Raw genomic sequence first — 20,246 nt, forward strand, 5'->3', positions numbered from 1 at the left:
TCAGCAACTGCTTGTAACCTGGTTAAAAAGTTGAAGGGTTGAAGTGCAAAGTGGTGTGCATTGTTGAAAAATATAGCCACACCAGCTTTAGCCCTCATGCCACTGAGTCATCCTTTTTGCAGATACCACAGTCCTTTAGCACAGGAGCATCAGTGTGTTTCCTGTAGACAAACAAAAAGGTTTAAATTCCACTACAGTATGATAACTAGTTTTTAGCAATGTTTCTTTCCATCAAACTGTTGTGCCTATGGTAGAGGGGATTTTTGTTGAGGGACTGAGAATAATCCTCAAATTCTATATGGTCATCATCAGAACCATGAGAGAAAACCAGTGTTGCTCAATCTGATTGCTTGGAACTGGTTTTTCTCAGTTTTTACTTTTTTGCAAACTTCTCCTTCTGTAGTCTACATGGGCATGATGTTGGCAACACTCCATTTACTTTTGCTGTGGTTTGGACCATGCCTAGCCAGCAATGTCTCTTTGGCAAGGTAGGAGGAGGGGGAATGGATGTATAAAGGAAAGCACTGAGGATGCAACAAAAATGGTATACAAGAAGAATGGACGAGCCTGAACTACCAAATCAGCTTTAGAATATGGCAAGTTGAATAACTGTTTAATGCCAACTATTGCCCTCCATTTAACATATTTAAGATTGACCTCAAAACATCCTGCCAGGAGCAGTTTCATGGCAGATTTTTAACACATTCAGAAAACAATTAACAAAATAAATTTCAGTGAGATGTCACTTGAAATGCTGAAACTTAGTTTATCTATTTATGTTTCGATCATAGTTTTAAATATTAGACTTTTTATTACTTAGTGTTTTCGTTGTTTTTCAAAAATAAAAATAAAATTGTACAAATGATTACTACCTACATTGAAGCTCTCACACATCGCTATAAAGATTTCCTTGTGGATCTGTCAGATGTTGGATGCACTTTACAGACATGTGATGTAAATTTTTCCTGAGTAGGTGGTCTCTACAGGGTAAGACTCAGATAAGCAACAGTTTCTTGACAGTTGCCTTGTGCTGCAAAAAAATTTCCTAACTCTACAAGAAATAGAGGGGACAAACTTTTGCCTTATTGCAAATTTGTTGTCTCTTCACAAAGTGCCAAAACATTAGTAATGTCTAATCATAAAGAGAAAATAACAAATTTTCTATCATTTAAATTATTCTCTTGCAAAGACAATAAACACTTATTTGGCGTGATTTACTCTCTCTTATATTTCACTATGATTTCTATTACTGAAAATTATTATTTCAAAGTGGTTTGGTGCGCTGACAATAGGCCAGCAGGGATATGTATACATAGCAAGTGAAAATATCATGGGTTACAACACACTGTTACACTGTTGCTGTGAACTACAGATAGTACTAGATGGCAGTGCAGAGATCCTTTCTTGGGTTATCAACAATCCTAACAGAAGGCACAAAGTGCAAGGGCAGGACAGAATTTTTACACACAGTGTAAACAAGAGTCTGGTGCCACCAGCCTGACTAACTGCTAACCTTCCACCCCCTTGACATTTTCAAGTTCCAACCAAAACATGTTAACACACCATACAAAGCTGAAATACATACATAAACTACAGATAATTTAGGAAGAATGTATAAGTTGATTCAGAAAAACTATTTGTACAGTATTCTGGGCACCATTTGTACATGAAAGCAGCCACACTGAAAGATGATTCATGAAGACATAAAATCAGCTGTATTGAAATGTGTCAAATAAAACATCACAATAATGATGTCTGGAAAAAAACACTATTCAAACAAAGTGATTTTCTGCTGAATGAGGTAAGAAAATGCTGAATAAAAGCCTGCCTAAAGCCAGGAATTTTAAATCTACTGAGCTATCAAAATACATTTTGAGAGCAGGAGTTCATCATTAGGAGATTCATATCAGTTTCAAACACAATACTTGTATTTTTCATTGGTCACATTACATAAAAAGAAATTTCCTACAGGGCAATACCTGTAACACAAAGATAACTATTTCCTAAAAACCCAACAATGCTCATTGCATCTATAGTAATGAGCAGACCCTCTGCAAATATACCAAGGGTCACACTGAGACCTCCACAGACCAAAATTACCCCCTCAACCTTGTACAGAAACAGATCTCCCAAATCTTGCCTCTTCAGTCACCTACCACCTCCCACATACCCACCATCCAGCCACAAAGGAGCACTCCCTTCGTGACTTAGTATGACCCAGGACCGAAGCAACTGAATTAGATTCTCTGCCAGGGTTTCGACTACCTATTGTCATGCTCTGAAATGAGAAATCTCGTATCTACTATCCTTCCCATCCCTCTGACAGTGGTATTCTGCCGTCCTGCGTAACATCCTTGTCCATCCCTAATCCATCCCTGCTACCAAAATCTTCTCTCTTGGCTCATATCCCTTCAACAGACCTAGATGCAAGACCTGTTCCATGCATTCTCCTACTATCACCTACACCAGTAAGGACACAGTCATCTATCATCCCATCAAACACAGGGCTATCTGTGATAGTAGACACACTATCACCTACACCAGTTAGGACACAGTCATCTATTATCCCATCAAACGCAGGGCTATCTGTGATAGTAGACACATGATCTACAAACTCAGCTGCAACCTCTGTGCTGCTTTCTACGTGGGTATGACAACTAGTAAGCTGTCTGTTAGCATGAGTGGCCAAGAGACAGCTGGACCACTTAGTTGCTAAACATGCTGTCCAACACAATGTGCTTCACTTCAATTACTTCTTCACAGGCTGCACCACCTGGATCCTTCATACTGTTGTGACTCGCCGATCAAAGTGCCACCGCGCAATTACGCGCGTCCTCTACGTGCATCGCTGTCTGCCAGCCATGCAGCAGCTGCGCCACCTAAGCGGCCAGCCAGGCAGCGGCTGCTAGACTTGGACTCAGTGCTCATTCGAATGTTACCGTGTTCACATGTATCGCTTGCCAACTTGCTCTGTGACTTATATGTGTTGTGTCGTTTTGAAATATATGTGTTCAACTTGACGTTATAACAATTGGCGACAAGGATGGGATTTTTCCTTGTCACCGTTGACCCACAGGCTTCCATGGCTACTGCCGAGCAACTACAGCAAGGTCTCATTGAACAGCAAATGCTTCTAACATCAGCGATTCGCGATTTCGTCGCGGCGTCAAATGCGGGGCGTTTCTCATCGTTGGCTATACCTCCTTTTCCTCCTTACGACGAGACGGCGGAAGACTGGTCTTATTATGAAAAACGTCTTCGACAGCACTTCTTGGCATTTCATGTCACAGATGAACAACCATGTAAGTCTCTGTTCCTTTCCTGGATTTCACCTCAAATGTATCGGTTGTTGTCGCAATTGGCTCCTTTGAAGGATCCTGCGTCTTTGTCCTTTGCTGAAATGTGCTCACTTCTGCCTGTCTATTTTCAAAAGCAAACGCATGTGGTAGCCTCTCGTGTTGCCTTTTATAGTTGTCAAAAACAGCCGCATCAATCCTATTGCGCTTGGGCTGCTGAACTTCACGGCTTCAGTCGAAAATGTCAATTTGTTACTGACGTTCACAAAGAATCCTATGGCGATTCCATAGTACGGGATGCTATTATCCGGTCGGCGTCCGACAAAGAAGTTCGGCAACGTGCCCTTCAGATGGCAAATCTGACTCTAGGTGAAGTCCTCTTCATCGCGCAGTCTTTTGAAATTTCTCGTGCCGCTGGGGCGCAAATAGAGGCGTGGGGTGACGTCGGGGAAATACAACCTCTGTGCGCTGTTGATGACACGTGCGGCACGCCCCCACCGGCCGACGTGGCCGCAGTGCACTCCCACGTGCAGCCTCAGCCTAACCGTAAACAACCCGCTAAGAAACTGCAGCAAAACCCCCGGCAACTTCCTTCATGTCTGCGGTGTTTTACGAAACATTCACACGAGGATTGTCCCCAACGTTGGGCTGTGTGTCACAATTGCAAAAAGAAAGATCATGTGTCTTCCGTCTGCAAATCTGACCGCATACATGATGTTCATGAACATAACGCTGATTCTGATTCTGTGTTGTCTGTCAATTGCACTTCTTCCCTTTCAGGGAAGTTGTTCCTCACTGTCCAAATTCTTGGTCGAGATGTTCGCATGCAGGTGGATACCGGTTCTGCTGCCACTATAATTAATTCTTAGACGTATCTTCAGTGGGGTTCTCCACTCCTGTCATCCATCACTCCGCAATTACGGACGTACAATAAACAGAAGATTTCTCTCTTGGGACAATTTAATGCTGAGGTATCTTATAAATCCGTCGTTCGCACTGTTCCCATATTTGTGGTCGACCAGAGTAACGCAGAGAATCTTTTTGGTTTCGACGCCTTTCGCGTTTTTGGGTTCTCCATAGATGACTCTGTCAATATCATCTCTGATGCTATTCCTTATGCTCAATTGGATTCCTTGTCGACGGCATTTTCGACCCTTTTTTCTCCTGGGTTAGGCCGTGCTAATGACTTTGAAGCTCATATCACGCTCAAACCCACTGCTCGGCCTACAATTTTTCGGGCTCAGCCCATTCCTGTGGCCCTTCGTCTCACTACTTCAGGGGTCTTGCTTCCTGTCACTTCCAGTGAGTGGTCCTCGCCTGTCGTTGTCGTTGCTAAGTCAAATGGTGATATTCATCTCTGTGGCGATTTCAAAGCCACTGTCAATGCTCAATGCCTCATCGACACTTACCCTATGCCCCGACCTGAAGAACTGTTCACTAAACTTGCTGGAGGCCAGTATTTTTCTAAATTGACCTGTCAGAAGCTTATCATCAACTTCCTCTCGACGCTGCTTCCCGGCAGTTTCTGGTCCTTAACACGCCTTTCGGCCTCTATCAATACCAACACTTGCCATTCGGGGTTGCTAGCGCCCCTGCTCTCTTTCAGCGATTCTTGGAACAATAATTGCTCCCTGTCCCTGGGTGTATCAATTACATGGACGACATTGTTGTCACTAGCTCCACCACTGAAGAACATCTTAAAAATCTCCGCACACTTTTTCATGTCTTACAGACTGCCGGTCTTAAGTGTAATCTTCAGAAATCACAATTTTTTCAGGCATCTATCACGTACTTGGGGTTTCTACTCTCTTGGGATGGTATTCGTCCACTTCAGCAAACTGTCACTGCGATTGATGCCCTTCCTCGCCCTACATCTGTTAAGGAACTGCATGCCTTCTTGGGGAAAATAGCATACTATCACAAGTTTTTACCGTCTGCGGCTTCGGTGGCTCAGCCGTTGCATCGCCTGTTGCATAAAAACATGCCTTTTCACTGGTCCGCGTCATGCGATGCGGCTTTTCAGAAATTGAAGACTGTGCTGAAACAGGCCCCGTGCCTGGCTACTTATCGACATGGCCAACATCTTGTTCTTGCCACGAATGCCTCTCAATACGGGGTCGGTGCAGTCCTTGCGCACCGTTTTTCTGACGTTTCAGAACAACTCATTACTTATGCCTCCAAAACGCTCACGGATGCCCTACAAAAGTATTCTCAAATTGAAAAAGAAGCTTTGGCCATTATTTATGCTCTTCCTAAGTTTGGTGTTTTTCTCTATGGCTCCAAATTTCATCTTGTTACGGATCACAAACCACTTGTTTCCTTATTTCATCCATCAACGTCACTTCCCGACAAGGCTGCACACCGCCTCCAGCGTTGGGCTCTTTACTTGTCTCGTTTCAATTATGAGATTCATTTCCGGCCAACGGCTCAACATGCAAATGCTGATGCTCTGTCTCGCCTTCCCATGGGTCCTGATCTGGTATTCGATAGGGACGAACTTTCGTGTTTCCACTTGGATGTTGCCGAGCAGTGGGTTGTGGACGGGTTCCCCATCACCGGGGACCGGCTGGTGGCTGCTACGGGTTCTGACCCTAGCCTCACCCAGGTTTTATACTGTACTCAGAAGGGTTGGCCAGATCGCCCGTCCGCTAAGACTTCTGATCCGTTGCGGAACTACTATGCTTTGCGCTACCGCCTCACGGCTAGGGATGGTGTTATCCTCCTTTCCACCGACAATGCTTCGCCGCGTATTGTGGTACCTGTGTCTTTGTGTGCTTCGGTCTTGCGCCTCCTTCACCAAGGGCACTGGGGTGTGTCTCGCACAAAATCTCTGGTGTGCCGTCATGTGTACTGGCCTGGTATTGACTCTGAAATAGCACACATGGTCGCTGCCTGCGGCCCTTGTGCGTCCAGGCCGCCGCCCCGAAGTCATCTTTGTCACCGTGGCCTTCGCCTGAGAAGCCCTGGGAGTGCATTCATGCTGACTTCGCGGGACCCTTTTTAGGTACTCATTGGCTCCTCGTCATTGACGCCTACTCTAACTTTCCTTTTATTGTCCGTTGCACGTCGCCTACCACCGCGGCAACCACAAGTGCTCTCGCCCGCATTTTTTCTTTGGAAGGCCTCCCCTCTACTCTTGTTACTGATAATGGTCTGCCATTTGCCTCTTCCGAATTTGTGGATTTCTGTGCTTGTCACGGCGTTATGCATGTCACGGCCACGTCGTTCCATCCACAATCAAATGGTGAGACTGAACGATTGGTCCGCACATTTAAGGCTCAGATGCGGAAACTTCTGACTTCTTCTGCTGCTGATGATGCGCTTCTCCAGTTTCTGGCGTCTTACCGTTTCACTGCCACGAGCGACCACAGCCCGGCTGAGCTCTTACATGGCTGACAGCCCCGCACGCTACTTCATCTTCTGCGGCCTTCCACCTCACGGCCGCGGGTGCCTTCACTTGGCCAGTTCACCGTCGACGACTTCGTCTGGGTCCGGGGACATGGCAGGTGGCCAAAATGGACTCCGGGCCGCATCTTACGACACCGTGGCCGATGCCTGTATGAAATCCAGACGGACACGGGTGTAGCAGTGCATCATTTGGACCAGCTTCGGCCTCGTGTGCCGACAACGCCTGTTCCGAGTGCCACTACACCACCTCCAGCTCTACCTGACGCTCGGGATCTTGGCATCTCTCAATACTCACAACGCAGCCCTCTTACCGTCATCACAGTGCCAGCACAAGAACGGACACCACCAGGAGACGTGCCCATGCAGGAACCAGATGACCATCCTCTGTCGGAGCCAATCTATTGGCCTCCTCCTCCTACAGACGGCGACACGTCGCCCATGTCTCCTGTTATATCAACTGGACTTGCCGCAACGGGCAGATTGGTGCACAGGGCCCCAGCAGATTCGACCCCTACGTCTCCTGAAATCTCGACCCATTATCATCAGGGACATTTCCGTCCGTACGGGAAGCCTCCTCCTCAAGACTTTACCGCCAGTCAAACAACGCCTATGGATGTTAGCCATCTCCAGGCCACCTCCATCAAGACCAGTGCAACAATTTCAAAAAGAGGAAAAGTGTTGTGACTCACCGATCATTCAAAGTGCCGCCGCGCAACTACGCGCGTCCTCTACGTGCGGCACTGTCTGCCAGCCATGCAGCAGCCGCGCCACCTAAGCGGCCAGCCAGGCAGAGGCCACTAGACTTGGACTCAGTGCTCATTCGAATGTTACTGTGTTCACATGTATTGCTTGTCAACTTGCTCTGCGACTTACATGTGTTGTGTCGTTTTGAAATATATGTGTTCAACTTGACGTTATAACACATATCAACACCATTTTTTTCTGAATAAGGCAGATGGGAACTCTCTCTGCAACACATGCACGTTCCCATAATCCCTCCATATGCCCCTGGCCTCAGCCTTCACTAGTCTCTGCCCTCCCCCTATCCCTCCCTGCTCCCACTCCAGGATTGCATAGCCTTCTATTCTGCCAATGTGCCCACCAGTCTTTTTCCTCTTCTCTACTTCTCTCCTTTTCTGCCCCCTCCCCCCCCCCCAAAAAAAAACCACACAACGTCTCTCTCTCTCACACACACACACACACACACACCACACACACACCACACACACACCACACACACACACACACACACACACACACACACACAAACCTTCCGATTGCACCAAGTAACCCTACCCTGTCCCCACCACATCACTGCACATTTTCACAAGCAACACAACACCTTGCTCTACCCTTACCCCTATCTTCCTATCCATGCCTCCTGCCCACCATTAACTCCTATTTACCCCACCACCCACACCAGACTGCTTCTCCCATCAGGGTCTGTTGGAGTCTGCAGTCAGACCGCAGGGGCCAGAGACTCGGCTCTTGTGTGTGTGTGTGTGTGTGTGTGTGTGTGTGTGTGTGTGTGTGTGTGTGTGTGTGTGTTTTTCTATATTTTTACATAATATATAATATTTTCTATATCATTAATGCAGAATGATGAAACCTACATTTAAATTTGTATTTGGCAAGAGGCCACATGCACAATGGGTCATAGTGTACCAGCACCCTTAGAGCATCTTCATATTTTCTTGTCAATGGTGTACAGGTATCTTGTCAATGGTGTACAGGTAGGACAACAGTTTATAGGGTTTTTACCCTTATGGTTATTACATGACAATTATATGGATGACAGCAGCATTATTTCTTGACATCTACACATCAACTGTGGACAAAAATGTGTGCATATTTCAGAACCTATCTAGAGCCTACACACAAACCCATAGCTCTAAAGTAATGTATATTACCCACCAACACAGTTCAACGCAAATTTAAAATGGATCCTTGTACAGATTTTGATAAACACTCCTTCTGTTCAGTAACCAGATCTTCCTCTAAATGAATGTAGGAAATAAAACGAATCAATGAGCTTTATGTATTTAAACAGTGACAGATGAAGATCTACACACCAAGTGGCAGCAGATGCAAGTATGTGGGAAATCAGAGACTTGCTAGCTTTTGAAACCAGAGGCTGTTTTTAGTAAAAGGAAGCTGGGTGCCAGTCTGCAGCAAATATACAGTCCAAATAAAGGCTGAAATATTGAATAATGAGAACACAAACCCTACTCACCCACATATTTTATGACTTGCACTGCTAACAGTGTTAATCTTGGTGGTGCTGGGATTTCAAGACAATGTGAGTTCCAACTTTGTGAAATAAAAAGACTAACATTAACACAGATTTTCATTTGTGCTTGGAACAACACTACAATACACGTAATAAAAAAAAATATTTTAGTGCTTTCCTCTTTCATAAAGAAAGAACTGTAGTCGAATTAAGTCGGGTGATGCTGAGGGAATTAGATTAGGAAATGAGACACTTAAAGTAGTAAAGGAGTTTTGCTATTTGGGGAGCAAAATAACTGATGATGGTCGAAGTAGAGAGGATATAAAATGTAGACTGGCAATGGCAAGGAAAGCATTTCTGAAGAAGAGAAATTTGTTAACATCGAGTATAGATTTAAGTGTCAGGAAATCATTTCTGAAAGTATCTGTATGGAGTGTAGCCATGTATGGAAGTGAAACATGGACGATAAATAGTTTGGACAAGAAGAGAATAGAAGCTTTCGAAATGTGGTGCTACAGAAGAATGCTGAAGATTAGATGGGTAGACCACATAACTAATGAGGAAGTATTGAATAGGGTTGGGGAGAAGAGAAGTTTGTGGCACAACTTGACCAGAAGAAGGGATCGGTTGGTAGGACATGTTCTGAGGCATCAAGGGACCACCAATTTAGTATTGGAGGGCAGCGTGGAGGGTAAAAATCGTAGAGGGAGACCAAGAGATGAATACACTAAGCAGATTCAGAATGATGTAGGTTGCAGTAGGTACTGGGAGACGAAGAGGCTTGCACAGGATAGAGTAGCATGGAGAGCTGCATCAAACCAGTCTCAGGACTGAAGACCACAACAACAACAACAACAAAGAAAGAACTAATTTCTATAGCCATTCAGATGCAATGTATATCCCATTTCTCCAATACTGAGTACTAGGTTTCTGTAAGAGACATCCCAGTGTCATTGTCCATGACCTTCATAAAAAAAAATGTAGTCTTGAAGTTATACCTCAAATGAATGGTTCTTCACTATCATTCATGGCTTATTTTAATTGTCTCTTTACTTTCAACAATATATTTATCGTAACCTTAACAGTAAAGTTGTTGTTGTATTTGAAATTCAGCATGGAAGAGGAAGAAGAAGATGACTTTTGCAGATATATTGCAGGAACTGAACCGGAAGACTCTTTAAGGACAGACGTGAACTATCTCGAGAAATTCTATAAACAAAGTTCAAGAAATGGCTTTAAATGATTACCCTAGGATTATGCTACAACCCCTTATGCATCACTCACATAGAGACTGTGAAGATAAGATTAGAATAACTACTGCACACACAGAGGCATTAAAACAATCATTCTTCTTGTGCTTCATAGATGAATGGAACAGGAAAAAACCCTAAAAGCTGGTACAATGGGATGTACCCTCTTCCATACACCCTCACAGTGGTTCACAGAGTACAGAAGCAGATGTAGAAGATGCTGAATTTATGGTATTTTCAATAGCATGGTCAAGACTTCCCTTACTACATATGAAAACACACATCTGTTTTCAGGCAAAATGTTGGTACTGTCACTAAAACCTATAAAGAAATGTTGGTACCGTCACTAAAACCTATAAAGATATATGCACTACACAAGCTTTTAGGACTAATAGTTCCTTCTTCGGAAAGGAGAGACGGATAGACTGGTGAAGGTTAAAACAGAATGCCAAGTGACCCAACCTCACAATGAGAGGGACCCATCTTTTTAACCTACCCGAATCCATCTTTATCTCCATCCTGAAGAAGGAATTATTAATTCAGAAAGCAAGGATAATGTATATACTTTTATACACTCCTGGAAATTGAAATAAGAACACCGTGAATTCATTGTCCCAGGAAGGGGAAACTTTATTGACACATTCCTGGGGTCAGATGCATCACATGATCACACTGACAGAACCACAGGCAACAGAGCATGCACAATGTCGGCACTAGTACAGTGTATATCCACCTTTCGCAGCAATGCAGGCTGCTATTCTCCCATGGAGACGATCGTAGAGATGCTGGATGTAGTCCTGTGGAACGGCTTGCCATGCCATTTCCACCTGGCGCCTCAGTTGGACCAGCATTCGTGCTGGACGTGCAGACCGCGTGAGACGACGCTTCATCCAGTCCCAAACATGCTCAATGGGGGACAGATCCGGAGATCTTGCTGGCCAGGGTAGTTGACTTACACCTTCTAGAGCACGTTGGGTGGCACGGGATACATGCGGACGTGCATTGTCCTGTTGGAACAGCAAGTTCCCTTGCCGGTCTAGGAATGGTAGAACGATGGGTTCGATGACGGTTTGGATGTACCGTGCACTATTCAGTGTCCCCTCGACGATCACCAGTGGTGTACGGCCAGTGTAGGAGATCGCTCCCCACACCATGATGCCGGGTGTTGGCCCTGTGTGCCTCGGTCGTATGCAGTCCTGATTGTGGCGCTCACCTGCACGGCGCCAAACACACATACGGCCATCATTGGCACCAAGGCAGAAGCCACTCTCATCGCTGAAGACGACACGTCTCCATTCGTCCCTCCATTCACGCCTGTCGCGACACCACTGGAGGCGAGCTGCACGATGTTGGGGCGTGAGCGGAAGACGGCCTAACGGTGTGCGGGACCATAGCCCAGCTTCATGGAGACGGTTGCGAATGGTCCTCGCCGATACCCCAGGAGCAACAGTGTCCCTAATTTGCTGGGAAGTGGCGGTGTGGTCCCCTATGGCACTGCATAGGATCCTACGGTCTTGGCGTGCATCCGTGCGTCGCTGTGGTCTGGTCCCAGGTCGACGGGCACGTGCACCTTCCGCCGACCACTGGCGACAACATCGATGTACTGTGGAGACCTCACGTCCCACGTGTTGAGCAATTCAGCGGTACGTCCACCCGGCCTCCCGCATGCCCACTATACGCCCTCGCTCAAAGTCCGTCAACTGCACATACGGTTCACGTCCACGCTGTCGCGGCATGCTACCAGTGTTAAAGACTGCGATGGAGCTCCGTATGCCACGGCAAACTGGCTGACACTGACGGCGGCGGTGCACAAATGCTGCGCAGCTAGCGCCATTCGACGGCCAACACCGCGGTTCCTGGTGTGTCCGCTGTGCCGTGCGTGTGATCATTGCTTGTACAGCCCTCTCGCAGTGTCCGGAGCAAGTATGGTGGGTCTGACACACCGGTGTCAATGTGTTCTTTTTTCCATTTCCAGGAGTGTATTTCTACCAACAGTATTTAAATTTCTCCTGAAAATACTGGCCAGAAACTCTGTCTCATAATGTTATAGCTCACTTGAGTGTCTTGTTGGTCCACTCAGAGTTCGTCGACTTCCTAACCTAACCTAACCTAACCTAACCTTCCTCTTCCCTAACACTAGAAAGCCTGGAATTTCACAAACTTTTAAATGTGTGTTATATAGTTGCTATTATGAACAAGGATAGTGGGCAGGTCTCCAGGCAAGGTGAGAAAAAATGGCACTTTTTACCATTTGCATTACAGAAGGTGGTACTCTCTAGTTTTAAGTTTTGATGTCAGGAAAGCTGTTAGGTGTGTGGTTTGTAAAATGTTGTTGCCTGGGCTGGTACATTATGGATCTGAATGTCATGATTACCATCCTTATGCCGAAAGAGGAGAAACCTGAAATGCCGAGCACCGTGTGTCTTTCTTTCTTTCTTCCTTTGTAAAGTATGGTGCAGTGGTGGAATATGTCAACTGACAAAGTTATGGAGAGCTTATGAAAAATTCTCAGATTGGTTCCTTCCTGAACTAGCAATGGTTTTATGTAGCACTGTCCAGATGACAACTCATGGCAATCCATTCAGTGGGGAAACTAGTTTGAAAAATATAGACTAATAAACTGTAATATGGTTCCCTGACTCCTTACTTTTGTTATAGCTCCTCCGTGTGCTTTTTTGCTTATGAGACAACGTGAATGTTCAGCTATTGATTGGTTTTGATTTTGTATGAAACATGTACAGAATTTATCAAGTGTAGGGGCACATAGATGAAACTGGAATGGTAGTGAAAAATGGAAAAGTAAATATGAGAAGGGCACAAAATTGTGGGAAACTATTTGTGTGGAGCTTTTGTTTCTGGAGGAAGGGGGTGGGTGATATTTTTGAGGTTGTTTTTAGTGTAACTGGGGGGAAGAACAAAGAGGATGCTTGTGATGTTAATAGAAAGGTACATTAAGGAGTATTTGGACCATTTCAGATTATTTTACCATATGGGGATTTGGAGAGATGGGCAATTAATCCCTTAATGAGATTTTCACTCTGCAGCGGAGTGTGCACTGATATGAAACTTCCTGGCAGATTAAAACTGTGTGTCGGACTGAGACTCGAAGTCGGGAACTTTGCCTTTCGCAGGCAAGTGCTCTACCATCTGAGCTACCCAAGCACGACTCACGCCCCGTCCTCACAGCTTTACTTCTGCCAGGACCATGTCTCCTACTTTCCAAACTACACAGAAGTTCTGCAAATCTTGCAGAACATAGCACTCCTGGAAGAAAGGATATTGCCGAGACATGGCTTAGCCACAGCCTGGGGGATGTTTCCAGAATGAGATTTTCACTATTTGACTGCAAGTCAAAAACTTGAATTTAAAAGTATTGAGACAGGGGCCTGTATTAATACAACAAAGATGAGACAGGGGCCTGTATTAATACAACAAAGATGTATTGGAATGGCATTGAATCTATTTTGGGCATGGGTAAAAGGTGCTCTTCTATCTTGCAGAATTGCTGTTGGCTAAAGTGGGGTGGGTTGCTTGTGGAGGGAAAGGGGGTGGGCAGCATTTTATGATTGTCATGTTTCATTTCAAAACGAATGTTTTAACTTTTCTAACTTAATATTGGTTTGCTTATTGTAGGGAAATGTGCATTGGTTGGGACGAGAGGGGGATGTTTGTGGGAGTGGGATCTTGGGGGAGTATATGGAATAAGTATTTTATATAGTCCTATCTTATTCAGTGTTGTTTGATTTGTATGCTGAATGGTATATTTTCTCACTAGTCTTTTTCTTTTTAGTTTGACTTATTTTGTAAGTTTATTGTTAAAATGTGTTTCTCAATATTCGGTTTTAATTATGGATGTAATGGTATGTGTTTAGTGGGTGTCACAAAATTCGTTTTGGCTGTATGGGTAAATTGAAATTAATGGTAGTAGATGTATGTTCATATTAACCTCCTCTTCCTCCTCCTCCTTCTTTTCTCCTTCTTCATGAATATTGTTTATTTCTCATTTGCAAGTATCAGAGAGTTCATTTTAGCTACACAGGTAATGTGCAAATAACACTAACACCCATATGTTATAAATATCTTGTTATGTTTTGGATACTGATGTCCTAGAGTTCATTTTAGCTCTATTGGTGAAGTGAATTTATCAATACCACAAATGTGGCATTTTTTTTTTCCATTCCTGTATATGCCAGGTAATAAACCAGCTATTCTGTGTTATTTGGATAACTCATGTAACACGAGAGTAATGGATTTTTAATAAATTTTTGAATTTGTTTCATATCTGAGGGGAGAGGATGGAAGATGTATATCAAGTTTTGTCCATGCCAGAAGTTCCCAAGGTGCCTCAACAGTTACATACTGCCCTGCACTCCCGCATACGCACACATTCACATACTTGTGAGAGTAAAATTAAACTCTTGACATTGGGGCACAACTGGATCTATTTCCAACAAGAATAATGGCTGATAAAGTCAAACAAGTGCAACACATGCTGGCTCAAAATCAAATGACTTTATCTGAAAATGATATATGAGGAATAGGGGATTAGCAAGAACAGTATTAATGCCATCACTCACAGGGATATGGGCAAGTGGTAAATCTGTTCCTGATTTGTACTACATAGACTTACTGACAGACAGAAGGCAAACAGATGGAAACTGATGATGATGCCATTGACATGTTCAGCCAAAAATCAATCTTATCATCAAATCATCTAAAGGAATTATATCAGATGCGCCATTTAGATCTAAAACAGAGAAGGTAACCATCATGTCCACAGCACACAGCTCTCTACATCAAATGTATGTCAGATGATTACAAGGCTGTGTTCCAATCGAATAAAAACGAAATCATCAATTTCTAAAAATGCTGATAACACAGATTGTGGCAACCAAAACTTACTTTGAAAGAAAATGTTATTTTGCTTGTACTTTCTGCTTTCTTTATTTTATAATACCAATAATGAAACCTTTTAGGTGCACTTTGGATACTAGAAAAGACAGTAAGTCACCACTAAGGCATGAACAATATCTTGGGGGTTATAAGAAGCAGAACTCCAAATATGTATTAAAACTTACGATATCAATACAATAGAAGGAAACATTCCACGTGGGAAAAATTATATATAAAAACAAAGATGAGGTGACTTACCGAACGAAAGCGCTGGCAGGTCGATAGACACACAAACAAACACAAACATACACACAAAATTCAAGCTTTCGCAACAAACTGTTGCCTCATCAGGAAAGAGGGAAGGAGAGGGAAAGACGAAAGGAAGTGGGTTTTAAGGGTGAGGGTAAGGAGTCATTCCAATCCCGGGAGCGGAAAGACTTACCTTAGGGTCCGCGCATGCAGACGGAAGCAGACATATGTCTGCTTGTGTCTGTATGTGTGGATGGATATGTGTGTGTGTGTGTGTGCGCGCGAGTGCATACCTGTCCTTTTTTCCCCCTAAGGTAAGTCTTTCCGCTCCCGGGATTGGAATGACTCCTTACCCTCACCCTTAAAACCCACTTCCTTTCGTCTTTCCCTCTCCTTCCCTCTTTCCTGATGAGGCAACAGTTTGTTGCGAAAGCTTGAATTTTGTGTGTATGTTTGTGTTTGTTTGTGTGTCTGTCGACCTGCCAGCGCTTTCGTTCGGTAAGTCACCTCATCTTTGTTTTTATATATAACTTATGATATCATATTCACAAGCATAACAAAACTAGGCAAACTCTAACAGAACCCTCATTATTTGATGCAAAGCACTTTTTTTTCTTTTTTTAATTTGAAAACTTGATCTGAATGTCACAATATATATGGCTGATGGTAAACAGCTATTATTTTGACAAAAATAAGGCTTTTATGAATAAAAGTAGTTACATCACTCAAGACTAAGAAGGAAACATACCAAATAACCCATTTGGAGTACACTTCTAAGCAAACAGGATCTTACAGGGAAGACGTGACAAAAGGGTAGACAGAAACAAAAATTACTGAAAAAGTGCTAAAAAATGATTTAATGAGATACGCAAAATATTCAAACAAAACAGAAAAGGTGATATATAAAGAAGTGCCTTGAGTACAGGAACAGAAATGCGGATATTAAACTGCAAGCCACTCACAATCTTGGTTGTGGTGCCAGACTGATCTGTATAATTGCGTAGGCTTCCGCGGCCAGTCAATCGACATAAAAGTTTACTGGGTTTGCTACCGCGTCACAATGTAAAAACTACTGCTGCTGGAGAAAAACCAATGTTTCGGCCACGATTGCAGTGGCCTTCTGCATTAGACCCAAAAGAAGGCCACTGCAATCGTGGCCGAAATGTTGGTTTTTCTCCACCAGCAGTAGTTTTTACATTATGACGCAGTACCAAACCCAGAAAACTTTTATGTCAACAGACTGATCTTTAGTTTAGCCTGACATCAAGGTTTGGTTCACAGGTGACAGTTTTATAGGGAGTAGGGAAAGCCAACAAATGTAAATAAGAAATGAAAATTGTCTTCACAGATTGATTTGCAGTTTTAGTTTTGAGTTCTGTGATAGCTATATTTGCTGCACATTTCATTGTAATTAGCTAAAACAGTGAGTATTACTCATAAAAGCTTTATTACACAATAGACAAATCTCTCTCAAGTAATTTGGAGCATATTACATACATGTACCACACAGCAACTATGAAAAAATCAAGAGGAAGGGGGTATGTACTTTGTTACTTAACAATAGCACAGTGAAAAACACTCAAATAATTTCATATCATGATGCTTACATTTTAAAACTCTATGGTTTGGTGTCAGTAAAAAACTTATAAGTTGGAAGCAATTACTGACTTAACTAGTAAATATTATATTTGGAGTAGAGTTAAAGGCTTACTGAATGTAATTAACATCATTTTTGAAGATATTTTCTGGCAGACTAAATATTACATGATATCAGTCCCAGTAATAAATAAAATATAGAGCATCAACTACTCCAAGCCAAAATAACTGTTTCTGGTCTTTTCAGAGACAAAGTTACCCATAAAACATTATGGGAAATAGTTACTTAAATGATGATGATGAAATGGCAGAAAATTTTACAACTTGTTCAAGGCTGTCCTATATTTTATGACAGTGGCAATGGCATGTTTTGTGACTTGGATATTTTAAAAATTAAGTTATGCAAAATAAATAGTACACAATTTTATAAAATCTCAAACGAGAAAATCAGTCTAAGGAACAATTTGGGTCAGGGACTTAATACGACTGCAAATAATACAGTATATACAGTCGGTGCTTTGATAATAGATACGTATCCCAGTGTTAATTATTGACTTACTTTTGTCAGCACAGTGGCATCTAATCTCAAATTTACTTCCATTAATCAGTGACATTACAGATGTGCAAATTATAGATCATCTACACATAGGCTTAGTGTGTGAAACTGAAAGGCGACAATGACGTGAAAAGTTGAGCTAAGGGCTATGCAAATTCTATTGCTTAATATTAACAGCACCACCATCACCACCACCCCTCACCCCTACAGCTGCTGCACAACAGAGTGAGGTTCTAGGCACATCAGCATGGAGGTTTTCTATCTGCTCCCACATCAACATTGACTCTCCTAACATCCCCTCCCCCCTCTCTCTCTCTCTCTCTCTCTCTCTCTCTCTCTCTCTCTCTCTCTCTAGGGTTAGCTGTGTGGATGGGATGAATGAGGCATTAGCCCCTACTAAAGGAAAAAAATTAACTAATTTGGGGGGGGGGGGGCATGGAGATACAGATGTGAAAGAGAGGAGGATGTCATTGAGAACACACACACACAAAAAGTACAAACATGGTGCAGATAAGATTACACTACCCAAGGCAGCTGCCAATAATTCTTCTAGGGAACATCTCCTGTCCATTTTCCACACTTGACTTCAAAATGTGGTACAACTATCTATGAAACTTGGAAAGTTTCCATGTACCTAGGAAATCTTAACTATAGTATAACTTTGTGACTTATCAATCTATTTAATGTAATTTACATTTTTTAATATTCCTGTAGGCCTATATGTTTCACATTTATGAAAGTTTTGTTTTAAAATTAACACACAGAAGACTTACGCATGCTTGGAGAAAATATATCACCACTGAACAGCACTAATGGATTAAGATGGCTGAAAGATTTAATTGCAGTACAGAATCTTGCTGCTCCTCCCACTGGTTCCGTTGCTCTGGACTCGATGTTATATACATCATTATAATGCAGAATCGTAATGGGAGAAGTAGCCATAGCTCCACCTGACAAGGTAGTGAGTGTTCTCCGACCTGCCTGGCGTACCTCTAGAGACGCCTACATTGGAGAAATATAATTAGTTATTAGTTACGATTGTGAAGTGATGTTGCTACACTTTCTAACATAACGTGTGTCTACATACAATATGAAATTTCAAAATACTTTTAGTAACCATAATTGCTAACCAAATTAAATGTGTATGTACGTTTACAGCTATTTTGTGCGAAACTGCGCACGAAAACTGCAGTGATGGCCAGCAATTTAAAATGTAATGCATTAAATAGTGGTGCAACTGTCGTAACATATTTTCTACTTATATCAACAAATATTAAGCGAATAAGGCAATAGCTGTGATGTGTGTGCGCTTAACTTAAGTGCAACTAAGTTCTTAATTGTTGGCGCTCTTAAAGCAGGTGTTGGAAACAGTGGCAAGACAAAACTGTACAAAATGATGTGGTGCAGGCGAATTTTACTTTCATGCCTGGTATCTGACAACAATCGTCATGCAAAGTAGAAATTCTGATTTTTCTATGAAAACACGTTAACCTGTTTCAGCCATCCAACAACACTTCTCACACCCGACGAAACCTCTCCAGGTACATCAAATGAGGAAGACTCAACCAAATTACTCCACTTTGACCTCAATGCTGCCTGAGCAGCAAAGCCTGCCATTCTGAGGTGCAGCTTCCAAATTTTTAATGATAAACTACAAAAAAGATTAAATTTTCAAAGAATACATCTGAATTACTTCGAACAGGACAAGATCTGAACTTTAGCACAAACATTAACTTAGTATGACAGGAATCGCTCTATAAGGTATATGCCAATCTTTATTTCTCCTTGAGTTCATATGCAGTTTTTCTACACTCTGGAAAACATGGGAGATGTGATGTTTTACGACTCCATGCGAAAAAAATCTTACATTTAATGCTGAATTGATAAGTATCTTTATTTTGGATGCGAGAGTTCTGTTAGACGCAAACTGACAACCAACTATCCCTTGACAATTCGTAATATACACTCTCCCATAAACGTAAGTACTAAATTGTTTGAAATTCAACAGCACTGTCAAATTCTTGTTGGCCAACATTACAACATAGAATTCCCCACAGATACTAATGAGCACCTAGGAAATTTGAAACACAAATATTACTTACGCGTAGCTTAACTATGGACAGATCGACTACGTCATACAGATAACGCTACCGTATCCGTTTAAGTATTCGTCGACAGTGTATATGAATCAATTCGGGTCAGGGAACATTTATTTAACAATTACTCTCTTCACAAACGCGCCAATGACTTTAGCCTATTCACAAATAAGTGCAGCGACAATTTTTCGAACCTGTTACGAATCTGTACATCTTCATGATATAGTTATTTACTTAGCATTTGGCTGTTATCACTTCACACAAGAAAACATGTTAGCAACTATTTTTATTGTTATCAACGTGAAACAAAGAAAGTGAAATTTCGGGGGAAGGTAAAAACAAGAAGAGGGTTTTTGCATGCTTTTGTGAAAGGTAACATAAATGAGGGACGCAAATTCTATATTGCAGTTGGCAAGCTGTGATAACCTGATGAAATAGTCTTGTGGCATATGGAGTAATCATTATCTACGATTATAAGCTAAGATTATCTGCTGAAGCCTGAAGGATGTTACTCCTTCTTCCTTTTTTATTCTTGTAAGAAGGTGAACGCCAATAACTGCACCGAAAATACTGGACGCTCAGAGACGAGTGTCATAAATCGCTTATTACTACGACATTTACACTCTTGATCGAACAGTACGTGAGCTATGTCTCAAATCGTTTCTTCCTTCT

At 42.6% G+C, this 20,246-nt stretch overlaps 1 protein-coding gene across 4 annotated transcripts in view; it reads right to left on the bottom strand.

Moving 5' to 3' along the window:
- The window catches only part of LOC124803023 (trifunctional nucleotide phosphoesterase protein YfkN), a 210,069-nt gene extending 190,469 nt beyond the window's left edge, over nucleotides 1–19,600 (bottom strand). Inside the window, exons 1-3 of one of the 4 annotated variants that reach the window (XM_047264135.1) lie at nucleotides 19,581–19,600; nucleotides 18,970–19,129; nucleotides 18,252–18,480 (exon numbers count right to left, since the gene is read on the bottom strand). In XM_047264135.1, coding sequence (XP_047120091.1) covers nucleotides 18,252–18,480; nucleotides 18,970–19,095 — 355 coding nt within the window. In that variant the 5' untranslated portion in view covers nucleotides 19,096–19,129; nucleotides 19,581–19,600. Of the gene's footprint in view, nucleotides 1–18,251; nucleotides 18,481–18,969; nucleotides 19,130–19,212; nucleotides 19,322–19,345; nucleotides 19,521–19,580 lie in introns of those variants that run through there. The other 3 variants (XM_047264133.1, XM_047264134.1, XM_047264132.1) reach the window with 3 other exon arrangements.
- Between the last annotated feature and the right edge of the window lie 646 nt (nucleotides 19,601–20,246).

Source organism: Schistocerca piceifrons, chromosome 6 (genome assembly GCF_021461385.2).
Source record: "Schistocerca piceifrons isolate TAMUIC-IGC-003096 chromosome 6, iqSchPice1.1, whole genome shotgun sequence".
Taxonomy (NCBI): domain Eukaryota; kingdom Metazoa; phylum Arthropoda; class Insecta; order Orthoptera; family Acrididae; genus Schistocerca; species Schistocerca piceifrons.